Consider the following 26,428-nt stretch of genomic DNA (forward strand, 5'->3'; position numbering starts at 1 on the left):
GCTAAATGACAAAATTTATTTTCTACCCAAATCCAAGCATTATAATGTTACTTTGTTTTTGAAATGTTGCAAAATTGCAGCTCATTTTAATGAAGAGAATGTATTTATCTGGGGGGCTTACATGGTGTTCTTTTCCTTTTAATGCTGTCTGCAGGAGGAAGCGCGTGAATGCATGCATGAGGTTTTGAAATAAATGGAAATTACCTTTGGTGTTGTGTGATGTCCGCACGAGGCATGCATGCTAACATCCATAAGATGTCTTGTAAATCACTTCAGAGGTGTTATCTGGTGTCAAAACTTGCATTTTGTTTTATTTAGAAGTGTTTATTTCTCATGACCCTCCACAAAATATATGAGAAAAATATTAGAGTTGTACAGAAATAAGCTTATTTGGAACATTTTCTGCCGTCTTGGTTTATTTTGTTTGAGCCAGCAAGCAGCTGACGTCACGCTGCCTTTCTTTATGCTGACTGGCTGCCGTCATGTGCTTCACAGCATCCCTCTTGCAAGTTGTGGAAAGCCTCACGCGATGATGTCGCTGTAGTCACCATAGACTATGGGTCACTACCAAATGTAGTTCATGGCTCTCCAGACTACGTGAATTTTGATCATGTTACCAATTTTATATTACGAATCCCTCATTTAAAGGCTAATGAAGAAAAAATGACAGTGGTGCAAAAAACATTCTTTTTCTGAGTTAAATCTTAAAAATTTGACAGGCCCATACCTTTAAGCAGGATAATAGAGCAGCACACAGACAAAAAGCTTCAGTAGTTTAACAATTTATTCCAAAATTTAAACAAAATAATGGGTGACATATGTGAAATATGACTGAAGCAGTGCAGAAGCTTGCGTCATGCTGATCAGGGATCAGTTAGCTACAGATTCAACCTATCTGGTTATGCAGGATGTACAACATATTTTCCAATGTCTTTATTTTTGTGTCCTTCTGACATTTCCTTTAGTTTACAGTGCAACAGGAATAAATCTGAGATTGTGAAACTCAAAAGGAAAAATAATTCATGAAAGGAACTACACACAATACTAGAACATGTTGATTAAAATATATTAAATGGTATTATTGTTATGATACACTTTACATGCAGTGTTAATGATAAAAAATGCACACTCCTTTGCAATTAGCTTTTTGTGCATTGAAAACAAATTTGGTAGTTTTACACATTCATTTTAAAATGTTATGCTGTTTAATATCAAAGTGAAAAAGATCTATACAATATGACAAAAATGAAATACAATGATAAAATGTGAAATAATGGATGACAGGCAGCAAGTGCTCACCACCTTTAATATAACACACCTAAACAATCATTTGAATTGTCACATGAATAACTTAAAAGTCAATATTGCTCCGATTTCAGTTAAATCAATAAAAACAGAAATGGAAGCATTATGGTGCACTATCTGACAAAACTCCCTCAGGAGAATTGAGGTTCCAGCAGCATTATATAGCATCACACAGGGTAAGAAGCACACAGAGTATCAAAAGTGAAAGTAAAAAAAAGTTTGCAAATATAAATACACAAATATAAATACCAGACATACTGATTACACATCCGTTGTTAATAAGAATAACAATATTTATATAGGGCTTTCCCAAGAATCAAAGCACTAAACAAAAGAAACTCTAATAATGAAAGAATAAATGCCAATAATAAAATGAACTCCACAAAAATCTCAAATTAAAGAGCTGATAATACAGAAAAAAAGGCATGACTTATACTCCAGAAAATACAACAACTTAATTTGGGGTAAAATTTAATTAATCCAAAATTTTTCTTGTGAATATTAAACCAATAGAAATCTAGTTTACACTTAAAGCTTGACATCAAATATTCACCACCAATAAATATAGAGTTTAAGTGATTGTACAATGGATGGTTAATTTTATTGGGCTTTGCTCGGATGCAATTCAGGTTAGTCAGGTTCTCTGGCCACCAACTGCCCCACAGCACAAAGTGCACATAATAAAGCTCAATTCTCAGATAAGTTGATTTTTTTTTCTTTGCTTTTAGGAATTTCAGTATGTGTTATTTTGGAGTAAAGCAATCAACACTCTAAACTCAGAGTGGACAACCCTCTTCTGGGGGTGTTTATTTCATAAATAAGTGTCCTAAAAGTCCATTGTACAATGCCAGTTAAATATGTGGAGACAACAGATTTCACTCTGTCTACCATTGTCACATTTTAAAATAACAGCAAACTCTTAAACAAGATAAAGTACTCAAAATCCCTCAAATGAAGTAACTAGCTCACTGCTTACTGTTAAAAAAGTTTGTTCAAAATAAAATGCAATTTCTGTAATAATAATATAATATAGAAATAATATATATTAACATAATAATTATTTTGTCATTTAGTGACTGCCTAAGTGCTCTAGGCCACATTTATACTTGGCATTAAAAATATGTTTCTACTAGATTGGGTGAAGATATGATTTTAACCTAGTTACATGTATAGCTGGTATTAATGTGTCTACACTCGTACTACCTTGTGTGATCATGCACTATGCAGTTGTAATCCATTCACCCATTGAACATGAGTGTCAAATTGGGTGTAGAATTGGGTGCCAATATCAAACCCCTCTTCCGCATCATGACACCTTGGTAATGGCTCACATCGAGGATTGCCTTTTGGGGTAAAATACAGTGTGGACCTTGTGTGCCCTCTGGCTGCTACAGTAATCATGAGGGCCCAAAAGGAACTCTGAATATAAGATGGCTAATGGGGCTCTGTGGACCTCAAAGGTGGATCAGGTGGAGGAGGTGGCTGTGAAGGTCTTGGCCCTCCATCGTTTCTCAGCCATCGGACCAGACTAAGAATCTGTCAAGGACTATCTGTTGGCGTGCAATGACATTCCCACTTTAAACAAACCCCTGCGAAAGCATTTCTCGAATTGACCCTGAATGTAGATTTTCACCATGGCCACCATGTCATTCGGGACACTCTTCCTCACCACTGAGGGATTGCCACAACAAAAAAATCAAATCACTCAAAACACATTTAAAGGGCAGGTATAAATATGTCTGTTCTAGCCTCTTAATCCCAAATGTTTGGAGCCTTTTAGTGGTGGGTGGATCAGAAAGATTCCATAGGACCAGCATTTACATTTATTAGCTTCTGTTAATATAGCTACAATTAGCTGTAGCACTGAACTAGTGAATTCTAGATGTGTTTACATTTGGAACATCAAAAAAAAAAAAAAAAAAAAAAAAAAATTGGCTGTGTTAGATTTTGTGAAATAAGCTACTTTTTGTGCTGAAATGATTAAACCACATATTTGACAAGCACATTTTTCAACAGTGTTTAAAGATGATGGTGTGTAACTAGTATATTTATCTTTAAAAATGGCAGATTTACCTCCATAAAACCATTATTGTCATTCATTCTTTCTGTGTAAAGGCCTTTAGATAAAAGCAACAATGCAAACAACACCTTTTCATTGAAATTACGATGCCATCTTTTGATTCCAAGCACAAACCACTTGTCTTAATGCCGTCTTATTGCCTTCGGGGCCCCCAGGAAGCACAGTAGCTCTGCAGTGTCTGATGAGAACAGTTGGTTGACACGTCCTTGTTTGCAATTACAAAACTGTATCGTTGGCTCAGTCACCACGCTTAGATTTCAGTGGAACAACATCCTTAAAGCAGCGCTCAAAGAACGCAATCACTGAATTTAGCATGTATCGCAGACTCTTAACAGAGGCAAAGTTGTGCCCTTCATCTGGGAAAATCTATCAAGGAATAAGATATTAAGGTAATTTATTCATTTATTTTTAAAAAATGAATTTGTTTTCTATTTTGCCAGAAAAAGAAATGCCACAGGATATCACATCACAAATTATTCAGTATAAACCAATTAATTTTGAAATATTTAATGCTGAAGGATAATGTTCAGAGATGTTTGTTTGGCTATCTTCTTTCATAGTGGAACACAATGTTAATCTACCCACGAGTTATAAAAGGAAAACCACTAACAGAGCTTTTTTACCACCAAGTATTGAGTTCAGGAACTGGAGTTGTTCATGTTTATTTGAACCTTGGAGACATCTAGAGAACCACTTTGTGTTTCCACGAGTTTTGAGCAGAACTATTGGAGTCAAGGACATCCTTTACACCGTCAGCATTCACTGTAAAATCCAGCAATTTTTTGTTCAGCTGCAAAGCTGGGACAGTGGTATGTTTACCACTGTGTTACATCACCTTTCCTTCCAACACTCAATAAGTGTTTGGGAACTGAGGACACTCATGATTGGGTATAAAAGGAGTATCCCCAAAAGGCTCAGCCGTTCACAAGCAACGATGGGGTGAGGATCACCACTTTGTGAACAACTGCATGAAATAATAGTCCAACAATTTAAGAACAATGTTTTTTCAATGTTCAACTGCAAGGAATTTAGGGATTCCATCATCTACAGTCCATAATATAATCAGAAGATTCAGAGAATCTGGAGAACTTTCTACACGTAAGCGGCAAGGCCGAAAGCCAACACTGAATACCTGTGACCTTCGATCCCTCAGGCAGTACTGCATTAAAAACCAACATCATTGTGTAAAGTGCAAGTTAAAACTCTACCATGCAAAGTGAAAGCCATACATCAACAACATCCAGAAACGCCACTGCCTTCTGTGGGCATGAGCTCATTTGTAATGGACAGACGCAAAGTGGAAAAGTGTGCTGCGGTTTGATGAATCCACATTTCAAATTGTTTTTGGAAATCATGGATGTTGTGTCCTCTGAACAAAAGAGGACAAAGACCATTCAGATTGTTACCAGCGCAAAGTTCAAAAGCCAGGATCTGGGATGGTATGGGGGTGTGTTAGTGCCCATGGCATGGGCAACTTACACATCTGTGATGGCACCATCAATGCTGAAAAGTACATCCAGGTTTTGGAGCAACACATGCTGCCATCCAAGCAACGTCTTTTTCTGGGACGTCCCTGCTTATTTCAGCAAGACAATGCTAAGCCACATTCATAATAGTAATATTATAATAGTGACTTAGTGGCATAATAGTAAAAGAGTGCGGGTACTAGACTGGCCTGCCGACAGTCCCGACCTGTCACCCATTGGAAATGTGTGGTGCATTATGAAGTACAAAATATGACAACAGAGACCCCGGACTGTTTGAACAACTGAATTTGTACATCAAGAAAGAATGGGAAAGAATTCCACCTACAAAGCTTCAACAATTAGTGTCCTTAGTTCCAAAATGCTTATTGAGTGTTGTTAGAAGGAAAGGTGATGTAACACAGTGGTAAACATAACACTGTCCCAGCTTTTTTGAAACATGTTTCAGGCATCCATTTCAAAATGAGCAAATATTTGAACAAAAACAATAAAGTTTATCCGTTTGAACATTAAATATCTTGTCTTTGTGGTGTATTCAATTGAATATAGGTTGAAGAGGATTTGCACATCATTGTATGTTGTTTTTATTTACATTTTACACAATGTTCCAACTTTATTGGAATTGGGGTTGTACCTTAGAAGAGGCATTACTTAAGTTGTGTCTATTAAAATCAAGAACACACCCCATGGACCCCAGAGGGTTAAAGTTAGTTTATTTTTGATGGAAACACAATGAGCAGCTCAAAATTTCTTGCGTGGACTAGAATGGAGCCTGTTTGCTGTACAGCCAGTGAAAAAGGCCTGTAATAGTATTCTGACTCAAAAAATGACTCATTGGTTGAACTCAATTCTATTATGAGCAGGATTTCCATCTAATTTCCATCTTTCCATCTAACTCAAATAAAGCACATTCATGCAAGCTAAATTTAATTATTTTGCATGAATGCAAGATAATTTATTTTAATTTAGTTGAGACTACATATATTTATTAGATGGAAATCCAATCCAATGAGACAGTTTATTGAGTGCAGAAATAAGGCGTTCCTTTTCAGTTATATCCCCTTTGTTTCCTAATTTTTGTCTAAGTGAAAGGGTTTCTCCAGTATAAGTGTCTTCAGATGGTGCCTACACTAAAAAAACTGACTCACTGGATGAACCCAATTAAATTATGTGCACAATTTCCATTTAATAAAGATATGTAGCCTCAACACAAAAAAAGCACATCCATGCAAGCTAATTTAATGTAATTTAGTTGGGGCTACACAGAATCAGTTTTTTGAGTGTCGACTGTCAAGCCCAGAGAATCCTATTTGTGAAACTGGACGTAATGAATAAAGTCCACATGGGTCAATTTTTTTTGTTTTTTAAATGAAATAAGGGTGTTAGAAAATCCAATGAATAACTTTTTGGGATGTACTCAGTTGCAGTTGAAGTTTTCAAATTTGGGTGATGGGAGCATCAGCACATACACACAACTTTGTTGTCTGCATGAGACACACGAGACATCTATCCAGACACATCAGACTGAACAAAATACACTTTGATGTTGTTTGAAAGGCATCAAAGCCTTCTTTTGAAGAGGGGCATAATAAACTGAAGCTGAACAACACAAAATGATTTTTCTGTGGAAACGAGGAAAATGACCACATTTATTTCCAATATGTGTTTTTATGACTGTAACTGGACACAAAATGGTTTTAGGAAATATGCATCATTTTAGAATGTAATGACAAAAGACAGATTTTGTTGTTTGAATGTGTCAACATGAGCAACATTTGAATTAAGAGGAAATGGCAATGCTCACCTGGAGAGTGTAGCTGACATTTGATGCCGAAAGAAATTTGACCAACTCGGCAGAATGCTGGAAATGAACAGTTGCTGAAAAAGATAATTAACATGCATTCATCACGGTGTGATGTAACAGATATTCAGTCTATTATTACATTTACACAGACAGACTGACTTCAGCAATTAAATGCTTTGGTTGAAATAAATGTCGAGCAATTGGTTGTTTCATTTTGTGCAGCTAAACAGCTTTTATACACCAGCAATGCACTCAAACAACTGTACTACAGTATTTTCCACAAATCCTACACACATTGGGTGCTATTGCTTAAAGCTATGCAGCCATTCAAATTTCACTAAACTGACATTTTTTTATTTTTACTTAATCCAAGCAATATAATGTTGGTTTATTTTTAAACATGTTTAAAACTCCAGTTAATTTTAATGAAGGGACCATATTCATCTGGTGGGAATTCCATAAAGAATATTTTCTTCTCTTTATACCACTGTCTCCAGGATTTAGTGCATGTGTGTGCATCCATGACTGATAGATCTTGATAGAACCTTGCTTGTTTTTCAACCACACCTCAGCCTCTCCTTTCCCTCTTACCTTTACATCTCTGATTGTCAACCTGTGTACCGATCCTGTGCCTGTTTTCCAAGATAAAGCCTTTTTCTTTACTCCAACTCCTGAGTCCATGAGTCTGCCTTCGTGTCCAGCATCCTGTTTGTTTCATGTCACGCATCCTGACAGAACGAACTGGCCAAACATGGACACAGCGGACTCAAATCTGGCCGCCCCCAACCCAGACACTGCCGCAATCAAAGACATTTTTTTCTGAAATTAACTTCTTCTTCAGCTTTTTGCATTCATGCCACACCTTGAGAAAAAGATTTAGATTATGAGATAATGGACTCTTTTTTGTTGCTTCTCTAATTTTTCAGTTTTTCTTTTTCTGTTTCCTCTGTTTTTTTTCTTCTCATTTTTTGTAAAGACTTTGCAATTGTGACAATGGCCCAAGCAGTGGGTCACACCCCACCCCCCGAAAACTGAAAATGAATTGAACAGAGTGCACAGCTTTTGCAAAATGTCCACATATCAGTCAATGTTCACAATGTTCCAAACATTATGTGAGGACAATGCCATCGCACCCATATTTGTTTCTGTGCATTTGTGGCTGTGATGGGGAGCCCCACGACAGGCCTGGTCTTGCAGACTTGTTATGGCTGGACTTTCACCCTTCAAACTCCTTGCTGACTTTCTGATTGTGGTGACATCCACACAGGCACTGCCATAGACAACACACATTCATCAGTGAGTGTCCACAGGTGCAGGAATTCAATAACAACACTTTGTTTCAAATTCATGTCCATGTGCATCTCAATTTTTTACCTACATCTGTGCGCATGTGTTACATCGAAGGTGATTGTTTGATGCAACAATACTCAATAAGTAAAGGACTAGTCTCGTACCTGTTTTCGTGCCTCATGCATTCAAAGTGCTTTGAGCATCTGATGCAGATGAAAAAGCGTTATATAAATGCAGTCCATTTAACTTATGTAATGTCCTGAAGATGTGATATTTTGTGAGTCACTCCAACTTCAATTTCCATATTTGCAAATGTTGGCACTAGGATTAGCAAAATCATTGCTTTAAGTTAAACTCTCACACAACCATTTTATCCTGATCTTAATAATACATTTTTGTGAACTTTCTTTTGTGCTTATTGTATCACACAACGCTTCTTGAAAACCAAGTGCTGGCTCTCTTGCCATTGAGATTTTGTCTGTGCCATCGTGAGCAGCTCTCTATAGTTTCTTTTCATGCATTGAGTCGCTGAGATGAAGCACCTCACAGCCAGTTTCTACACAGTGGCATAAAAGAACTCTGTTCAGAAGGAATACCGTGCATTATATGCTTGTTTTTAAAAGCCTGTACTTCCATATTTGTTTGTCTTTTAATGTACACTGTACCTTTTCTCAACAGGTTATTTTGTCATTTAGGAATGCTATAATAAAATGTCAAAAGTCACAATAAACAATCATGCCAAGGCAATACCAGACTCAAGCCCATGATAAGATTTTAACAGCCAGTCAACCATACTACACATCCACATTGCTTTATTATTGTCTGCATTCACACTGCATTGTCTTAACTTCTCTCAATCAATAGTAGGGAGGGGTGTTATTTCAAAAAATTTGAAAATCTATAAATGTTTGCATGGAATATGGAAATATACACGGAATAAACCATAGCAGGATAAATTTTGTGTGTTTTGGTTCCAAAAACCCATATGGACAGAGCCGGTGAAGATATCGGGTTCCAAAATTGCCAAAAATATCGACAAAAATGTCATATCTTGAGAACCGCTGTACCTAGAGACTTGAAATTTGGCTCCAAATGTTGCTTGACCCCAAGTTTATATTCAACTTCTAAACGAGGTCTGTTAGAAAAGTATCGGACCTTTTTATTTTTTTGCAAAAACCTGATGGATTTGAATCACATGTGCTTGCATGAGCAAACCTTGAACCTTTGTGCGCATGCGTGAATTTTTTCACGCCTGTCGATTGCATAATTTTCTGGTAAGCAGCCTTTGTGTGGGACGTGTGCTGTGCGCTCGGTGGATTTTCATTTCAAGGAAAAAGAAAAAGACGGAACGACTGCATCAAATTTTGCCAGAAACTGAGCAACAGCCAGGTGGAAACCATTTGGATGATTCAGACGGCTTTCAGTGACTTTTCAGTCGTGTGACTATCTGAGAAATTGTGGAAGAGGCGGGCATGTCACAACATGTCCTGTGAGGCTTCAACACAAAGCACTTTTGCTGCGCTGTCAGCAGCAGCATGAATTTCACTGCCACTCTTTTCATGGCCAAATCTTCTGTCACAGTGGAATGTACCGAAAAAATGCTGATGTCCACCTCTTCCGCAATTTCTTGGATAGTCACACGACGGTCCCGCATCACCACAGCATTCACTTTGGAAATGACCTGGTCATTTCAGCATGTTGATGGCTGACCGGAGCGTGGCTCGCTCTCCACCGTTGTGCGGACGTCTTTAAACCGGTTGTACCGCTCCTTAATCTGTGTGATGCCCATAGCATTGTCACCGAAAGCCGTCTGAATAATCCGAATGGTTTCCACCTGGTTGTCGCCCAGTTTCTGGCAAAATTTGATGCGGCGCTGCTCCAGTCATTCCGTCTTTTGCCTTGAAATGAAAATCCGCCAGGCACACAGCACACGTCCCACACAAAGGCTGCTTACCAGGAAATGACGCAATCGTCAGGCGTGAAAAGTTCACGCATGCGCACGAAGGTTCAAGGTTGGCTCATGCAAGCACACGTGATTCAAATCCATCAGATTTTTGCAAAAAATAAAAAGATCCGATACTTTTCTAACAGACCTCGTAGTAACAATAAGCCTATCTGGTGTTTTTTTAAGAGTAATTGACAAAAAAACCTAATTTTAGTACATATGTTATGATCAGGGCAGGATGGTGGATTAGTGGTTAGCACTGTTGCCTCACAGCGAGAAGGTCGTGGGTTCAATTCCTGTGGCCTTTCTGTGTGGAGTTTGCATGTTCTCCCCGTATTTGCATGGGTTTCCTCTGGGTGCTCCAGTTTCCTCCTACATCCAAAGACATGCGGGTTAGGTGGATTGGAATCTTTAAATTGTCCATAGGTGTGTGTGTGGGTGTGTCTGTGATTGTTTGTCTGTTTGTCGCCCTGCGACAGACTGGCGTCCTGTCCTGGGTGTACCCCGCCTCGCGCTCTATGGCTGCTGGGATAGGCTCCAGCCCCCCGTGACCCTTAATTGGACTAAGCGGAAGAAGATGAATGAATGAATGAATGAATGTTACGATCAATTGTAACAAACAAAATCTATGTAGTTTTTATTTCAGGAACATCAGTTGAGTATAATCATCACATGTAAAGAATGACAAGGCCACAATGAACTAATTATAAGCAACAGAGTGATTTTCTACGTCAACAGCACATATACGACACACGCTTTACTTGAAATTTTCAAACGCTCTGTCCATATGGGTTTTGGAACCAAATGATCCAAAATTTATCCTGCTATAGTTTATTCCATGTACGTATATTTCCATATTCCATGCAAACATTTATAGATTTCCAAATTTTTTTAAATAACACCCCTCCCTATCAATAGGAGGGAAAGAAAAATTGGCCAAACATTTCCTGTTTACTCACCATCTGCTGTGCTGTGGATGATCAGAAAGTTCACCTGATTTGATGCTGTGATGTTCCTCAGAAAACTGGAAATCTGTTGGAGGTAGTACAGAATTAGCCATCAAAGAGCAATATTATTAATTATATGTGAATACCATCACAACAACAGCTTCTATTTAGCAGTTATTATTATGTTTAAAAGAGTTTTTATTTGAAATGTTCTCATTTCACAATTTGAAAAAAACTACAAACCCAAATCAGGTAAAGCTGGAGCGCAGGGAAAATGTATGTTTTTGACTAAACGTGACGTCCCTTTATGACTTCATTGTGACATAACTGTGTCATCACTTATAAAAATCAATTACAAATATTTTGCTGATCCCAATAAGCTTCTTTGTAGCCCTATTGGTTGTGGAGATATTGTAGAAGATACGGTGCATCTAGAAAGTATACACAGTGGTTCACTTTTTCCACATTTTGTTGTCACTCACTCACTCATCTTTAACTGCTTATCTGGGATCGGGTTGCGGAGGCAGCAGCTCCAGCAGGGGACCCTAGACTTCCATTTCCTGGGTCACACTGACCACCTCTGACCATGGGATCCGGAGGCGTTCCCAGGTCAGTGTGGAGATATAATCTCTCCACCTAGTCCTTGGTCTTCACCTAACAGAAGCAGTGTAAGAGGTTTGGAGCATGGCTGTCTCCTGGGTTGTCCCCGGGGACAGGGGCTGTCCTTGCCATGCGGTTTGCTCCGTTTTGGCTCTGGACAGAGCATCCTGCTCCGTTCAGAGAGATCCTACTATCCAGCTCTACAGCATCTCCTGTGGCAGGGCAAAGTCCACTTAGGATGCAACACAGAACCAGAACCACAGCTCTGCTCCACATTTCTCTACAGATCATCCAGCACCAAAACAAAGGCAGAAGTAGGCAGCCAGTTTATAAAGGAAAAGGTGCTTGAAAGCGAACAGACAGGGTGGAAGTACCAGAATCTCACCGGAGAGGACAAACTGCCTTCTCAGGACAAAACGTTTGCAGAAAGGACAGCCTGCATATTTCTAAGGAGGGTTTAAACTTGAGCTGCATTTGCATTATTAGCTGAAGTGACTTGAATCTGACCTTTTTTGTGTGCCTGCATGTTATGCTGTGTACACTTTAACAAATTAAAAGATATATGTACTTAATCTAGTTTTGTTAACCATAACCACATAACATGGTGGTTCAACAAAATGTATAATTAATTTAATAAAATAAAATATTGTATTGTATTTTACAGCATATTCTGTTTAATATTTAAACAACCAATGTGGGACAGAACTGGATTAAGTGAATACAGCAGGGCATGTTCATTCAAATTTGTAATTCATGGATGTTTTGTACAGTTATATTGTAGCCTGCGGTCTTTTGATGTCAATTTCAACTGCAATTTTAGGGGCACTTCTAAAGTATTCAAAATAATAATTAAGTATTTTTTTTAAATGGCCATTTCTTTGGAGGGGTGCACTAAGGGTGGAGGGTCTTGCACGGGGAGTAATTCAGTGTAGAACTGCCACTGACAGTCAGGAGGCGCTGAACCATCTATGGGGAATCCCCAGCACCAATTAGGTTTAGGTATTTCCTTGATTAAAAACCTGACCTTGAATTGGGACCTGCCTCCTTTAATGACCGGGTTTGTCTTCGTCTGAAAAAAATAAATGCCTGCCTTAAATAAGCGACATTTATGTGCATTAAAAAGGATTACATTTGGTCAGTCACTCTTTTTTCTAAGTCTGCTGCAGAGTGGTACCTTGATATGTTAAAGCCTGATTTATGCATCTCCAACTCTGTAACTCCATGGCCATGCAGTGACGTTGACGTGAGCATTCCTCTTTTAAAGTTCTCCGTTGCATCTTTATGCAATATACCACAAATACAGCTTCTTTTTCTGGATTAATTTATCCCTCAATGAGCTCCACTTCTTTATAGAATCATCAACCTTCAAACCACTGATGCGGTACGTACAATTTCCTTCTAGAATTGTGGGTCATTTGAGTGTCTTTTTCCAAGTCTGGTTGTGAAGTTGTTCATATTTGATATCAACCTGCAAATATTATTTATTTAATTTTATTGTAGCCCTGAATTACCCTGAATTGCCCAATCTATATTTTTGTGGAATTGTGTTGTAGGTGGGAAATGCAGAAATGGATGCATATTCACAAATTAAATGAAGCTGACCACACAAACCATGACATATTCTGGGTTCATCTTGTTATAATAAATACTAGAAATCAAAGTCAATGTAAAACATCACGCCTTCCCCCCTGCATTTTAAGTAGCGTCCAATCCTTTTTCCGATTTGGGTTGTAATGGTTCAACCCTTGTTTATAATTGTCCACAACAATATTTCCAAATGTTTACAATATGAAAACAATTAAAAACTAAACATTATAGAATGCAGGTATGCAGTACTTGGTATTTGTGTTCCTTTTTTTCTTGAATCCCAAAGTATTTTTCACTGAAGGCAGACCCTTTCAGAAGAGAGAGAGAAAAAAAAAAACACCAGATGATTAATTAAAGTGTTGTGTTGAATTCAGTTTCATACAACTACAACCCCTGGCAAAAATTATGGAATCACTGGCTTCAGAGGATGCTCATTCAGTTGTTTAATTTTGTAGAAAAAAAGCAGATCACAGACATGACACAAAACTAAAGTCATTTCAAATGGCAACTTTCTGGCTTTAAGAAACACTATAAGAAATCAAGAAAAAGATTGTGGCAGTCAGTAACGGTTACTTTTTTAGATCAAGCAGAGGAAAAAAAATAGGGAATCACTCAATTCTGAGGAAAAAATTATGGAATCACCCTGTAAATTTTTCATCCCCAAATTAACACCTGCATCCAAATCAGATCTGCTCATTGACATTGACCCTATGTGTCTTTTTGCAAGGAATGTTTTTGCAGTTTTTGCTCTATGGCAAGATGCATTATCATCTTGAAAAATGATTTCATCATCCCCAAACATCATTTCAATTCTGTTATATGGCTGGGGGGGGCCTGGCTGCCGGTTTGTTTGTCTATTTGTTTTCCTCCCAGGTGGCGTGCATTGGGACTGAGTGGACGGTGTGCTGAGGCTGTCAGGACCTCACCCTGATCAACCTGCGACTCGTCAGGACATCACAGCTGAGGTGCATCTGGATGGATTGGAGCATGTTGGCATTTAAGACTGGAGTGCACAGTGTGTATTTGCCAGAGACTCGACCTTGTGACCAGACGGGTGAGATCGTCGTCTCGGGAGCCATCTCATCAGCAGCGGCTGCTGAGAAACGTCCAGGTTTGATGCACAGTCTGTGAAAGAGGAGGGGGTGAGGTCTCACGCTCGTCAGCACACTTCCTGAGGTACGTTAGATTTTGTGACTAACAGTTATACAGTCAGTAAATGTGGTGTCCCTCACACCTTATTGTATTGAGCTGTTTGTTAGTCATGTATCAGCTTCCACTGCGGTGGAGTTTTGTGAACTGGATGTTCCATGCCTGCAGGTTGGAAGCTGATCAGCAATCAAGCCAGGAAGTGTTTGCTGTTTGTACACCTTTAAGTGTTCTGTGTGTAGAGTGTGGACTCACATAATGGTTCCTTCTTTCACAGACTCGGTTGTTGCGGCCACCTGGGGGGTGTCGGCGGGGTCCTTGGGTCCGAAACAGCTTCTGGCTCCGGACCGTTAGCGCTGCTGGGAGCGCACCACGCCAGGCCGCATCTTTTTGTTATCACATTTTCACTGTTATGTATTAAATTCAGTTAGCCTTTGTACCGTGCTCTGCTTATTTCATACTGGGTCCTTCAAACGCTGGTCGGTTCTCCGAGCTGCGTCCGACACATAACAAATTGTCCAAAATATCAACATAAACTTGTGCATTTATTGATGATGTAATGACAGCCATCTCCCCAGTGCCTTTACCTGACATGCAGCCCCATATCATCAATGACTGTGGAAATTTACATGTTCTCTTCAGGCAGTCATCTTTATAAATCTCATTGGAAAGGCACCATAACCTTGTTTTTTTCTGTTTAGGTGTTAATGATGCCTTTCGTTTAGCTTTTCTGTATGTAAATCCCATTTCCTTTAGGCGGTTTCTTACAGTTCGGTCACAGACGTTGACTCCAGTCTCCTCCCATTTGTTCCTCATTTGTTTTGTTGTACATTTTTCGATTTTTGAGACATATTGCTTTAAGTTTTCTGTCTTGACGCTTTGATGTCTTCCTTGGTCTACCAGTATGTTTGCCTTTAACAACCTTCCCATGTTGTTTGTATTTGGTCCAGAGTTTAAACACAGCTGACTGTGAACAACCAACATCTTTTGCAACACTGCGTGATGATTTACTCTCTTTTAAGAGTTTGATAATCCTCTCCTTTGTTTCAATTGACATCTCTCGTGTTGGAGCCATGATTCATGTCAGTCCACTTGGTGCAACAGCTCTCCAAGGTGTGTTCACTCCTTTTTAGATGCAGACTAATGAGCAGATCTGATATGATGCAGGTGTTAATTTGGGGGATGAAAATTTACAGGGTGATTCCATAATTTTTCCTCAGAATTGAGTGAGTCCATATTTTTTTCCTCTGCTTGGTCTAAAAAAGTAACCGTTACTGACTGCCACAATCTTTTTTTCTTGATTTCTTATAGTGTTTCTTAAAGCCAGAAAGTTGCCATTTGAAATGACTTTAGTTTTGTGTCATGTCTGTGATCTGCTTTTTTTCTACAAAATTAAACAACTGAATGAACATCCTCTGAGGCCGGTGATTCCATAATTTTTGCCAGGGGTTGTATATTTATCAATCTAGCAGAAATTGAATCGATCAGCTCTGAGCTGCAGACACACAGTACAAAATCCGTACAAATTCTGTAACAAGGAAATTAGCAACAACTGAAAATCAATAAGTCCTGGATAAGTAATTAGGTGAAATCAATAAATGTGTTAAAGTAAGGCCTTATTGCACAAATGGTTCAATCAAATATTAAAAATACATGAAAACTGTAAGAACTACAATGTAGTTAGTTTTACAAGCAGGTAAAATATAACATCCTTTTTGCAGCACAGATAATTCACTTGTACATATGTGTACAAAAGAGAGAAATAAATACATAAATTCATTATGTATTTATTTGTAACTAGCTGAGTTACCCTTTCTATGCACGGGTAATAGAGAAAAATTTTATCCATGTCATTGTATATTTCATCTCACTTTAGTTAAGGTGTAGTAACTTGCATTGCAATGTGATTGTGTGAATGCTGTCATCATTAATTTTTATAGAGCAATTTGTGACATTCATGAGACTCAAATGACCTACCTGACCTGAGTACCATGTGTACTATGATAATAAGGGCTGAAGTGAGCGGGTCATGATCCAGTATTATAAGGCTGACCATGTGTGTGTGTGTGTGTGTTGACGCCCGTACGCTTTCAACCTAAGGGCCCCAGTGACCTCCCCCTTGGTGCCACCAGTCACCCTACCAAATTTGGTGTCGAATGCTTAATTACTGTGGCTGTGCATTGTGAACACAGACCGTGGCACATACATACACACATACAAGGTCTATTAGAAAAGTATCCTACCTTTTTATTTTTTTAAAAAACTATGTGGATTTGATTCAGTAGTTTTCTCTGGGCCCCTCTCCAATCAGACCGGGAGTGACATGTTTAGCCGCATGTTCTCCTTGAATTGCTGGCTGTCTGAGTGGTGTCCAAAAACTGAGGTGGGCTTCATAGATAATTGGCAAAGCTTCTGGGGAAAACCTGGTCTTGTTAGGAGAGATGGCATCCATCCCACTTTGGATGGAGCAGCTCTCATTTCTAGAAATCTGGCCAATTTTCTTAAATCCTCCAAACCGTGACTATCCAGGGTTGGGACCAGGAAGCAGAGTTGTAGTCTTACACACCTCTCTGCAGCTTCTCTCCCCCTGCCATCCCCTCATTACCCCATCCCCGTAGAGACGGTGCCTGCTCCCAGACTACCAATAACCAGCAAAAATCTATTTAAGCATAAAAATTCAAAAAGAAAAAATAATATAGCACCTTCAACTGCACCACAGACTAAAACAGTTAAATGTGGTCTATTAAACATTAGGTCTCTCTCTTCTAAGTCCCTGTTGGTAAATGATATAATAATTGATCAACATATTGATTTATTCTGCCTTACAGAAACCTGGTTACAGCAGGATGAATATGTTAGTTTAAATGAGTCAACACCCCGAGTCACACTAACTGTCAGAATGCTCGTAGCACGGGCCGGGGCGGAGGATTAGCAGCAATCTTCCATTCCAGCTTATTAATTAATCAAAAACCCAGACAGAGCTTTAATTCATTTGAAAGCTTGACTCTTAGTCTTGTCCATCCAAATTGGAAGTCCCAAAAACCAGTTTTATTTGTTATTATCTATCGTCCACCTGGTCGTTACTGTGAGTTTCTCTGTGAATTTTCAGACCTTTTGTCTGACTTAGTGCTTAGCTCAGATAAGATAATTATAGTGGGCGATTTTAACATCCACACAGATGCTGAGAATGACAGCCTCAACACTGCATTTAATCTATTATTAGACTCTATTGGCTTTGCTCAAAAGTAAATGAGTCCACCCACCACTTTAATCATATCTTAGATCTTGTTCTGACTTATGGTATGGAAATAGAAGACTTAACAGTATTCCCTGAAACTCCCTTCTGTCTGATCATTTCTTAATAACATTTACATTTACTCTGATGGACTACCCAGCAGTGGGGAATAAGTTTCATTACACTAGAAGTCTTTCAGAAAGCGCTGTAACTAGGTTTAAGGATATGATTCCTTCTTTATGTTCTCTAATGCCATATACCAACACAGTGCAGAGTAGCTACCTAAACTCTGTAAGTGAGATAGAGTATCTCGTCAATAGTTTTACATCCTCACTGAAGACAACTTTGGATGCTGTAGCTCCTCTAAAAAAGAGAGCTTTAAATCAGAAGTGCCTGACTCCGTGGTATAACTCACAAACTCGTAGCTTAAAGCAGATAACCCGTAAGTTGGAGAGGAAATGGCGTCTCACTAATTTAGAAGATCTTCACTTAGCCTGGAAAAAGAGTCTGTTGCTCTATAAAAAAGCCCTCCGTAAAGCTAGGACATCTTTCTACTCATCACTAATTGAAGAAAATAAGAACAACCCCAGGTTTCTTTTCAGCACTGTAGCCAGGCTGACAAAGAGTCAGAGCTCTATTGAGCTGAGTATTCCATTAACTTTAACTAGTAATGACTTCATGACTTTCTTTGCTAACAAAATTTTAACTATTAGAGAAAAAATTACTCATAACCATCCCAAAGACGTATCGTTATCTTTGGCTGCTTTCAGTGATGCCTGTATTTGGTTAGACTCTTTCTCTCCGATTGTTCTGTCTGAGTTATTTTCATTAGTTACTTCATCCAAATCATCAACATGTTTATTAGACCCCATTCCTACCAGGCTGCTCAAGGAAGCCCTACCGTTATTTAATGCTTCGATCTTAAATATGATCAATCTATCTTTGTTAGTTGGCTATGTACCACAGGCTTTTAAGGTGGCAGTAATTAAACCATTACTTAAAAAGCCATCACTTGACCCAGCTATCTTAGCTAATTATAGGCCAATCTCCAACCTTCCTTTTCTCTCAAAAATTCTTGAAAGGGTAGTTGTTAAACAGCTAACTGATCATCTGCAGAGGAATGGTCTATTTGAGAGTTTCCAGTCAGGTTTTAGAATTCATCATAGTACAGAAACGCATTAGTGAAGGGTTACAAATGATCTTCTATGGGCCTCGGACAGTGGACTCATCTCTGTGCTTGTTCTGTTAGGACCTCAGTGCTGCTTTTGATACTGTTGACCATAAAAATTTTTATTACAGAGATTAGAGCATGCACTAGGTATTACAAGGCACTGCGCTGCGGTGGTTTTGAATCATATTTGTCTAATAGATTACAATTGTTCATGTAAATGGGGACATCTTCTTCACCGACTAAGTTAATTATGGAGTTCCAACAAGGTTCTGTGCTAGGACCAATTTTATTCACTTTATACATGCTTCCCTTAGGCAGTATTATAGACGGTAATTGCTTAAATTTTCATTGTTACGCAGATGATACCCAGCTTTATCATAGCATGAAGCCAGAGGACAGACACCCAATTAGCTAAACTGCAGGATTGTCTTACAGACATGAAAGACATGGATGACCTCTCATTCTCCTGCTTTTAAACCTCAGATAAAACTGAAGTTATTGTACTTGGCCCCACAAATCTTAGAAACCATGGTGTCTAACCAGATCCTTACTGTGGATGGCATTACCTGACCTCTAGTAATACTGTGAGAAATCTTGGAGTCATTTGTGATCAGGATATGTCATTCAAAGGCGATATAAACAAATATGTAGGACTGCTTTTTTGCTTTTACGCAATATCTCTAAAATCAGAAAGGTCTTGTCTCAGAGTGATGCTGAAAAACTAATTCATGCATTTATTTCCTCTAGGCTGGACTATTGTCATTCATTATTATCAGGTTGCCTAAAAGTTCCCTAAAAAGCCTTCAGTTAATTCAAAAGGCTGCAGCTAGAGTACTGACGGGACTAGAAGGAGGAGCATATCTCACCCATATTGGCCTCTCTTCATTGGCTTCCTGTTAATTCTAGAATAGAATTTAAAATTCTTCTTCTTAAAGGTTTTGAATAATCAGGTCCCATCTTATCTTAGGACCTCGTATACATATCACCCCAATAGAGCGGCTTCGCTCTCAGACTGCAGCTGTACTTTAGTTCCTAGGGTGTTGTAAGAGTAGAATGGGAGGCAGAGCTTCAGCTTTCAGGCTCTCTCCTGTGGAACCAGCTCCCAATCAGATCAGGGAGACAGACACCCTCTCTACTTTTAAGATTAGGCTTAAAACTTCCTTTTTGCTAAAGCTTATAGTTAGGGCTGGATCAGGTGACCCTGAACCATCCCTTATTTATGCTGCTATAGACGAGTACTGCTGGGGGTTCCCATGATGCACTGTTCTTTCTTCTTTTTGCTCTGTATGCACCACTCTGCATTTAATCATTAGTGATCGATCTCTGCTCCCCTCCACAGCATGTCTTTTTCCGGTTTCTCTCCCTCAGCCCCAACCAGTCCCAGCAGAAGACTGCCCTCCCGAGCCTGGTTCTGCTGGAGGTTTTGTCCTGTTAAAAGGAGTTTTTCCTTCCCACTGTAGCCAAGTGCTTGCTCACAGGGGGTCGTTTTGACCGTTGGGGTTTTACATAATTTAGTGTATGCCTTGCCTTACAATATTACAGCGCCTTGGGGCAACTGTTTGTTGTGATTTGGCGCTATATAAAAAAAAATTGATTGATTGATTGATGATTGATTCATATGTTTTTACGTCAACCAAGCTTGAACCTTCGTGCGCATGCGTGAGTTTTCCCACCTGTCGGTGACCGTCATTCGCCTGTGAGCACGCCTTGTGGGAGGAGTGGTCCAGCCCCCTCGTCGGAATTCCTTTGTCTGAGAAGTTGCTGAGAGACTGGCGCTGTGCTTCATCAAAATTTTTTCCAAAACTATGAGGCACATCCGAGTGGATACCATTCGACAAATTAAGCTGGTTTTTGGTGAAAATTTTAACGGCTGATGAGAGATTTTGGATTGTTTCTATCACTGTAAGGACTTCCCACGGAGTGGGACATCACGCAGTGCTCCGAGGCGACATCGTCATCCTGTTTCAAGCTGAAAACCTCCAAATTTAAGCCTCTGTTGACCCAAGACGTTGTGAGAGAACAGAGAACTTTCAGAAGAAGTCGGGATCAGCAGTTCATCCGGACATTCCACTGTTAAAGGAGATTTTTTTTAATGAAAGATGTACGGACGGATTGGCACGTCAGCTCACAGCCGGCGCAGCACGCCCGCCACAGGAAAAACACCTCCGTGTTGATAACCATTTGTAAAATCCAGGCGGCTTTTGGTGGCTTTCAGTTGAGTGAGTATCTGAGAAAATTGTTTACCGCAGGGCATGTTCCAACTTGTCCTTAAGGCTTCCAACGGAGGTGTTTTTCCTGTGGCGGGCGCGCTTGCAACGGCTGCGAGCCGACGCGTCAATCCATCCGCACGGTCTTCATTAGAAAAATCTCCTTTAACAGTGGAATGTCCGGATAAACTGCTGATCCCGACTTCTTCTGAAAGTTCTCTGTTCTCTCACGACGTTCCTGGTCAACAGAGGCTTAAATTTGGAGGTTTTCAGCTTGAAACAGGATGACGACGTCGCCTCGGAGCACTGCGCGGACGTCCCGCTCCGTGGGAAGTCCTTTACAGCGATAGAAACAATTCAAAATCTCTCATCAGCCGATAAATTTTCACCGAAACCAGCTTAATTTGTCGAATGGTATCCACTCGGATGTGCCTCACAGTTTTGGAAAAAATTTTGATGAAGCACAGTGCCAGTCTCTCAGCAACTTCTCAGACAAAGGAATTCTGACAAGGGGGCTGGACCACTCCTCCCACAAGGCGTGCTCACAGGCGAATGACGTCACCGACAGACGTGAAAAAACTCTTGCATGCCCACGAGGGTTCAAGCTTGGCTGATGTAATCACACGTGATTCAAATCCATATGGTTTTTTAAAAAAATAATAAGGTCGGATACTTTTCTAATAGACCGTACATACATAGTTTGCCTTTTCTATACAGATCATGGATATCCTGGCTTTCAGAGGCTGCTTGTTTCCTTTACTTGAATGTCAGAGTTTTTGTTTGCCTGAAAGCATCAAAGATGAGGGCCCCTTCACACATAATACTGTAAGTAGGTCTCAGGGCGAATCAGGGCAAATCATGGCGAAACAGCCCGAATGAGTGAACCCCAAAAACATCAAGCCAACATCGGGAGGGACATAGGGTCAGGCAGGCATAAACAATCCTGCTGCGACTGTTTTGTGCATGCGCACGAGCGTGCACAAACCGTCACAGCGGGAACATAGGGTGAGCAGATGGAGCATGTGGAACCACATTGCACTGCTGATGTGGAAAAAAATAAAATAAAACAAAGCTGGAGCATGTGGAACCACATTGCACTGCTGATGTGGAGAAAAAATAAAATAAAACAAAGCTGGAGCATGTGGAACCACATTGCACTGCTGATGTGGAGAAAAAATAAAATAAAACAAAGCTGAAACATGTGGAACCACATCGCGCACTACTGTTGAGAAAAAAAAATAAAAAATACATGCCACTTGCGGGAATTGAACCTGCAATCTACAAAAGCTCTGATTAACAGACAGAAACTTTTACCACTGCGACGCCATTGCTGTCATATAACAAGAGCATAAAATGCCTAAAATCAACAAGGAGATGAACATATTTAAAAAAAGAAAAGTTAGACAATCTAGACAAGAGGATGTTTTCATCATCTTTAATTACGGCGAAAAAAGTGCCATAATAACTGACAAAACAATGTTTGTTACTGTGTAATTTCATGGATACATGACAGAAAGTGGCGTATTTGTCGCACTGTTGGCTTGTAGTCCTACGGCATAGGACACACGTGTCCTGTCAGACAGATGTGAGATTCAGATTGCCTGCTGCGTGACCACATGATCTGATGATCTGTTTCACTTGGGACAGCGTATCAATGTGCGCGCCGTGCGCTTGCTTGCAACAGCGATATATGTTTTTATGTATGTCCACATGAGGACAGCAAGCAGACACACGCACGTCACAGTGGACAGTTGTAAGGCCATGTCCGTCAAAACATGGTACGTGTTCCCCAGCCATGACATCCAGAACCAGAGATCTCAACAGCTGCTGCTGTCTGTGGCCACGCCCCCCTGTCCATTGTGATCTTGTGATCTTTGTTTGCTGCCGTCCAGCTGGCAGGCGGTTCGCCGTGTGTGTGTGCTCAGATGTGGTTGGCCAGTCCCCATCTGTACATGCATATCAGCATTCCATGCAAGTGTGCACCCCCGGCACACAGCCTCATGTTTGGTGGGGGTGGAGGTGCAAAACACATGCACACCACATGTGTTGTGGGGGAGGAGCAGGGGCGCGTAACACACGCGTGATACACATGCACGGCACGTGTTGAGGTGGAAGCCGACACTCTGGTATGCCACGTGTGTTGCTTTGCAATGCCACAGTCATGGGGGCACTTAGACAAATTTCACACCCAGCTCAAAAGTGATCATCTGCTCACTATTTTCATGCTAACAGCACAAATGGCCCCACATTTTCTAAGTGTCCAGCGAGCAGTTGAGGATGTTCATGTGTGTCACCTGGAATTTAGCCGACCCCTGCCATGAGAGGGATCGAATGGGCTCTCATAGGGCACTCTCTGTCTTTTGGCCGCTGGTGTGTGTGAATAACTGTAGTGACAGGTGTATGAGGCATTGGAGGCAGCTCCGATTTTTCACAAGTGGCATGCAATTCCTCTTTCGTGCAGTAGTCGTCTTCAATCGTGTTATTTGTGAAGGGCCTTATCTTATCAGTGTTTCCCCTCTGTATTTTTTCATTTTCTTGGACTGAGGTGACATTTTCAGTTCAGTTCAGTTTCTTTTATGACATTTAGAAGACATAGGTTCAACATGAAAACGGACACAGCACACCACCACCCCTGACCAAAGTCTGAGTTATTTTGTTGCATCGCCATTTGGATGGTCTTGTCACATTTGTGGCACTAACAACTTCAGACTTAATCTATGAAATCATGAAAATTGTTTGTTTGTTTGGATCATGTATTCCATCAATGGCAGCATCTATTGGAAGCCAAACCTAAATGTATAAGCTTCTCACTGTAAAAATCAATTTGTTTCTAAAATGGTTTCAAGTCAAGTATTTAATGTGATTTTCAATTTAAAACATGCTAATACGCATGAAAATTTCTGCACAAAATGACAAGAATATTGGCCAACCAACATAGCAAAATTTTTCAAAGTGTTAAGCACACTTAGAAGAAGCAAGAAATGTGTTATATTCCTTTAATAATTACAAATACTAGACATATTAAGAGGTCTAACCATGTATCATACACCTGTCTACCTAGGTCTAAGTTCCACCATGCACACAATTATTCTGTGCAACAAGCCCAAACATGTCCAGCAGGTGACAGAGGTATATGATACATGACACAGACACCCTACAGTTGGTGGACTTATTGTTTTTGTCAGCATGTATCTGTTAATAGTAAAGGTCATAAAATTACCCTGAAAACAGCCGAGGACCCACACGGTTAACAAAGTATCTGAAGAATAAATGGATGGATTTCAACTAAAATGTTGCTCCTGGGTTGCCTTCCTTCCAAGAATGAGGCCATTAATGTTTGAGGTTCAGGGGTAGAAGATGAAGTTACCAGCACAACATTACAAGTTTGTCCTGATGCAAATAAAGAAGAGAAAAATGTTCAAAGGCTTGTAACTCCTGAATTGTAGCCAGTTGTCCCAATAAATACTGTTCAACATAAACAGGAAATCATACACTGGCTTTGAAAGTCAAGGTCACTCAAGCATTGACTGCTTGTAGTGGCTAAATGGTGCCAGATAAACACGTAATTACTAATAGACATGAATACAAAGACATATTTTGGCATTCAAAATATGACTTTTTTTTACCTTGAGTGAACTTGAAGATACGTATCAAGGTCACTCAAACATTGACTGCTTGTAGTGGCTAAACTGTGCCAGATAGATGGATAATTCCAAAGTATACTAACAGATTTTCTCTTGGGTGACCTTGGAGATGAAAAATCACGGTGAAGCATTTCTCCCAGTGCAAATATATATGAGTACCCATATGAGGACATTTTCAAAGTTTCGTAAATCATGAATCAAGCCTGGCAGACCCATTGTTCTTATTATACATGAATAGGAAGTCATATGTTGGGTTGTAGAAGATACTATCAGATTTGATTTTGAATGAGCTTGAATTCAAGGTTTGTCAAACTTTAATCAATTGATTTGCCCAATGTAAATATGCAAGAGGGAGATTTTCCACAGCTTGCAACTCATGAATCAGAGGCAATATGGTTTCTATTGCACATGAATAGGAGGTTATACTGTGTGGTCATTCATTCATTCATTCACTTATTTTCTATACCTACTTACACCCTGGACAGACACCAGTCTATCGCAGGGGCACATGTAGACAGACAAACACATTCACACTAGCACACACACACCTATGGTCAATGTTAAGTTCTCATAATTTGCATGTTTTTGAAAGGGGGAGGATGCTGGATTACCCAGAGGGAACCCACACAAATACGGGGAGAACATGTGAACTCCACACAGAAAGGATCAGGTGGGAAGTGATCCCACAACCTTCTTGCCGTGAGGCAACAGTGCCACTACGCCACCATGCTGCCCTCATACTGTATATCCATCTATCCATTTTCTATACCCGCTTATTCCAACTAAGGGTCACAAGGGGGCTGGAACTTATTCCAGCAGTTCACACTGTATATGTCATTACAAAATGTAAAATCTTATTTGCACTGAGTAGTTTTCAATGCAGCAATAAAGCTCACTCAAACTTTGCTTATGATGGCTAGAAGGTGTCAGATATGGCCACGGTTACCATTACACTTGAATAGGATATCATATGTGGCTGTTTAAAAAGCAAAAATTAAGAACTAATTACACCTGCAGTGATTCAGCATGCAGATGTTCACCTTTGGCCTAGATGTTAGAGGCAGGCTTGTGACCAGAGGATCCGTGGTTGCATTCAGACAGGACGTTCACTTACAAGCCGTACTGCTATGAACTGTAGTTTGTTTCTTAGCCATTTTGCATGAAAAATTCTCCTCACACAATGCAGTCATGACCCCACTGCAAATCAGTTGCTCAAGCGCAGCAGTGTCACAAAACACCATCATGGCCACATCTACACCTGACAAAACTTCAACAATCTCCAAGAATCATCACAATGTCAATATGCAACCTCACGCTGAGATTACTACTGTATGTCGATAGGCTATACCCCAACATGAACCTTAGGCAATATAGTAAGAGGCTTTGAATTGTTTTATGCAGAACTAGAATATTCAATGCTCGGGAAAGCTGACCGTTAGTCATTGCCTAAATCTTGTCATCTTACCATATAGCCTCCAATCTGTTATAGGAGCTACAGCAATCCCACATCTGAACAAAGAGCCATGTGAGAGGAGCAGGAGGGAGCTCAGGAAGCCTCCATACACCTGGAAAAACAAAATACTTATTTTTAAGAAACTCAAGACAAGAAATCAACAGCATGTTATTATCAGACAGTTAAACGGCACGTAACCTTTCCATAAACTCCAACATTGTTACCGTCAATATATGGTAAGCTGATCAGGTGCCTGAAAAGAGAAAGTACAACTTGTTATAAAAATGTGAAGTTTCACAACAAAATGAACTGTTAACAGTCTAATAATCGAGGTTTTTTAAATCTTCCCTAAAGACACACTTCTTCTCCCTGGCATTTAATCAAGTTTAAGGGGGCTTTTGGCAAAATTTCCATGCAATTTTAATTAATTTCATTCCATTTTATTTTATTTTATAGCACTGTATTATGTATTTGAGTATTATTAATTTACTGTAATTGCTGCATTTTACTGATTATCTTGCCTTTAATGT

General features: G+C 39.8%; 1 protein-coding gene across 1 annotated transcript in view; it reads right to left on the reverse strand.

Moving 5' to 3' along the window:
• Nucleotides 1–3,576: 3,576 nt before the first annotated feature.
• LOC117524317 (inactive dipeptidyl peptidase 10-like) overlaps nt 3,577–26,428 on the reverse strand; it is a 151,386-nt gene continuing 128,534 nt past the window's right edge. Inside the window, exons 21-26 of the mRNA XM_034186080.1 lie at nt 26,097–26,151; nt 25,911–26,010; nt 13,292–13,350; nt 10,868–10,940; nt 6,674–6,747; nt 3,577–3,751 (exon numbers count right to left, since the gene is read on the reverse strand). Coding sequence (XP_034041971.1) covers nt 3,623–3,751; nt 6,674–6,747; nt 10,868–10,940; nt 13,292–13,350; nt 25,911–26,010; nt 26,097–26,151 — 490 coding nt within the window. The 3' untranslated portion in view covers nt 3,577–3,622. The remainder of the gene's footprint in view (nt 3,752–6,673; nt 6,748–10,867; nt 10,941–13,291; nt 13,351–25,910; nt 26,011–26,096; nt 26,152–26,428) is intronic.

The sequence above is a fragment of the Thalassophryne amazonica genome, chromosome 14 (genome assembly GCF_902500255.1).
Source record: "Thalassophryne amazonica chromosome 14, fThaAma1.1, whole genome shotgun sequence".
NCBI lineage: Eukaryota > Metazoa > Chordata > Actinopteri > Batrachoidiformes > Batrachoididae > Thalassophryne > Thalassophryne amazonica.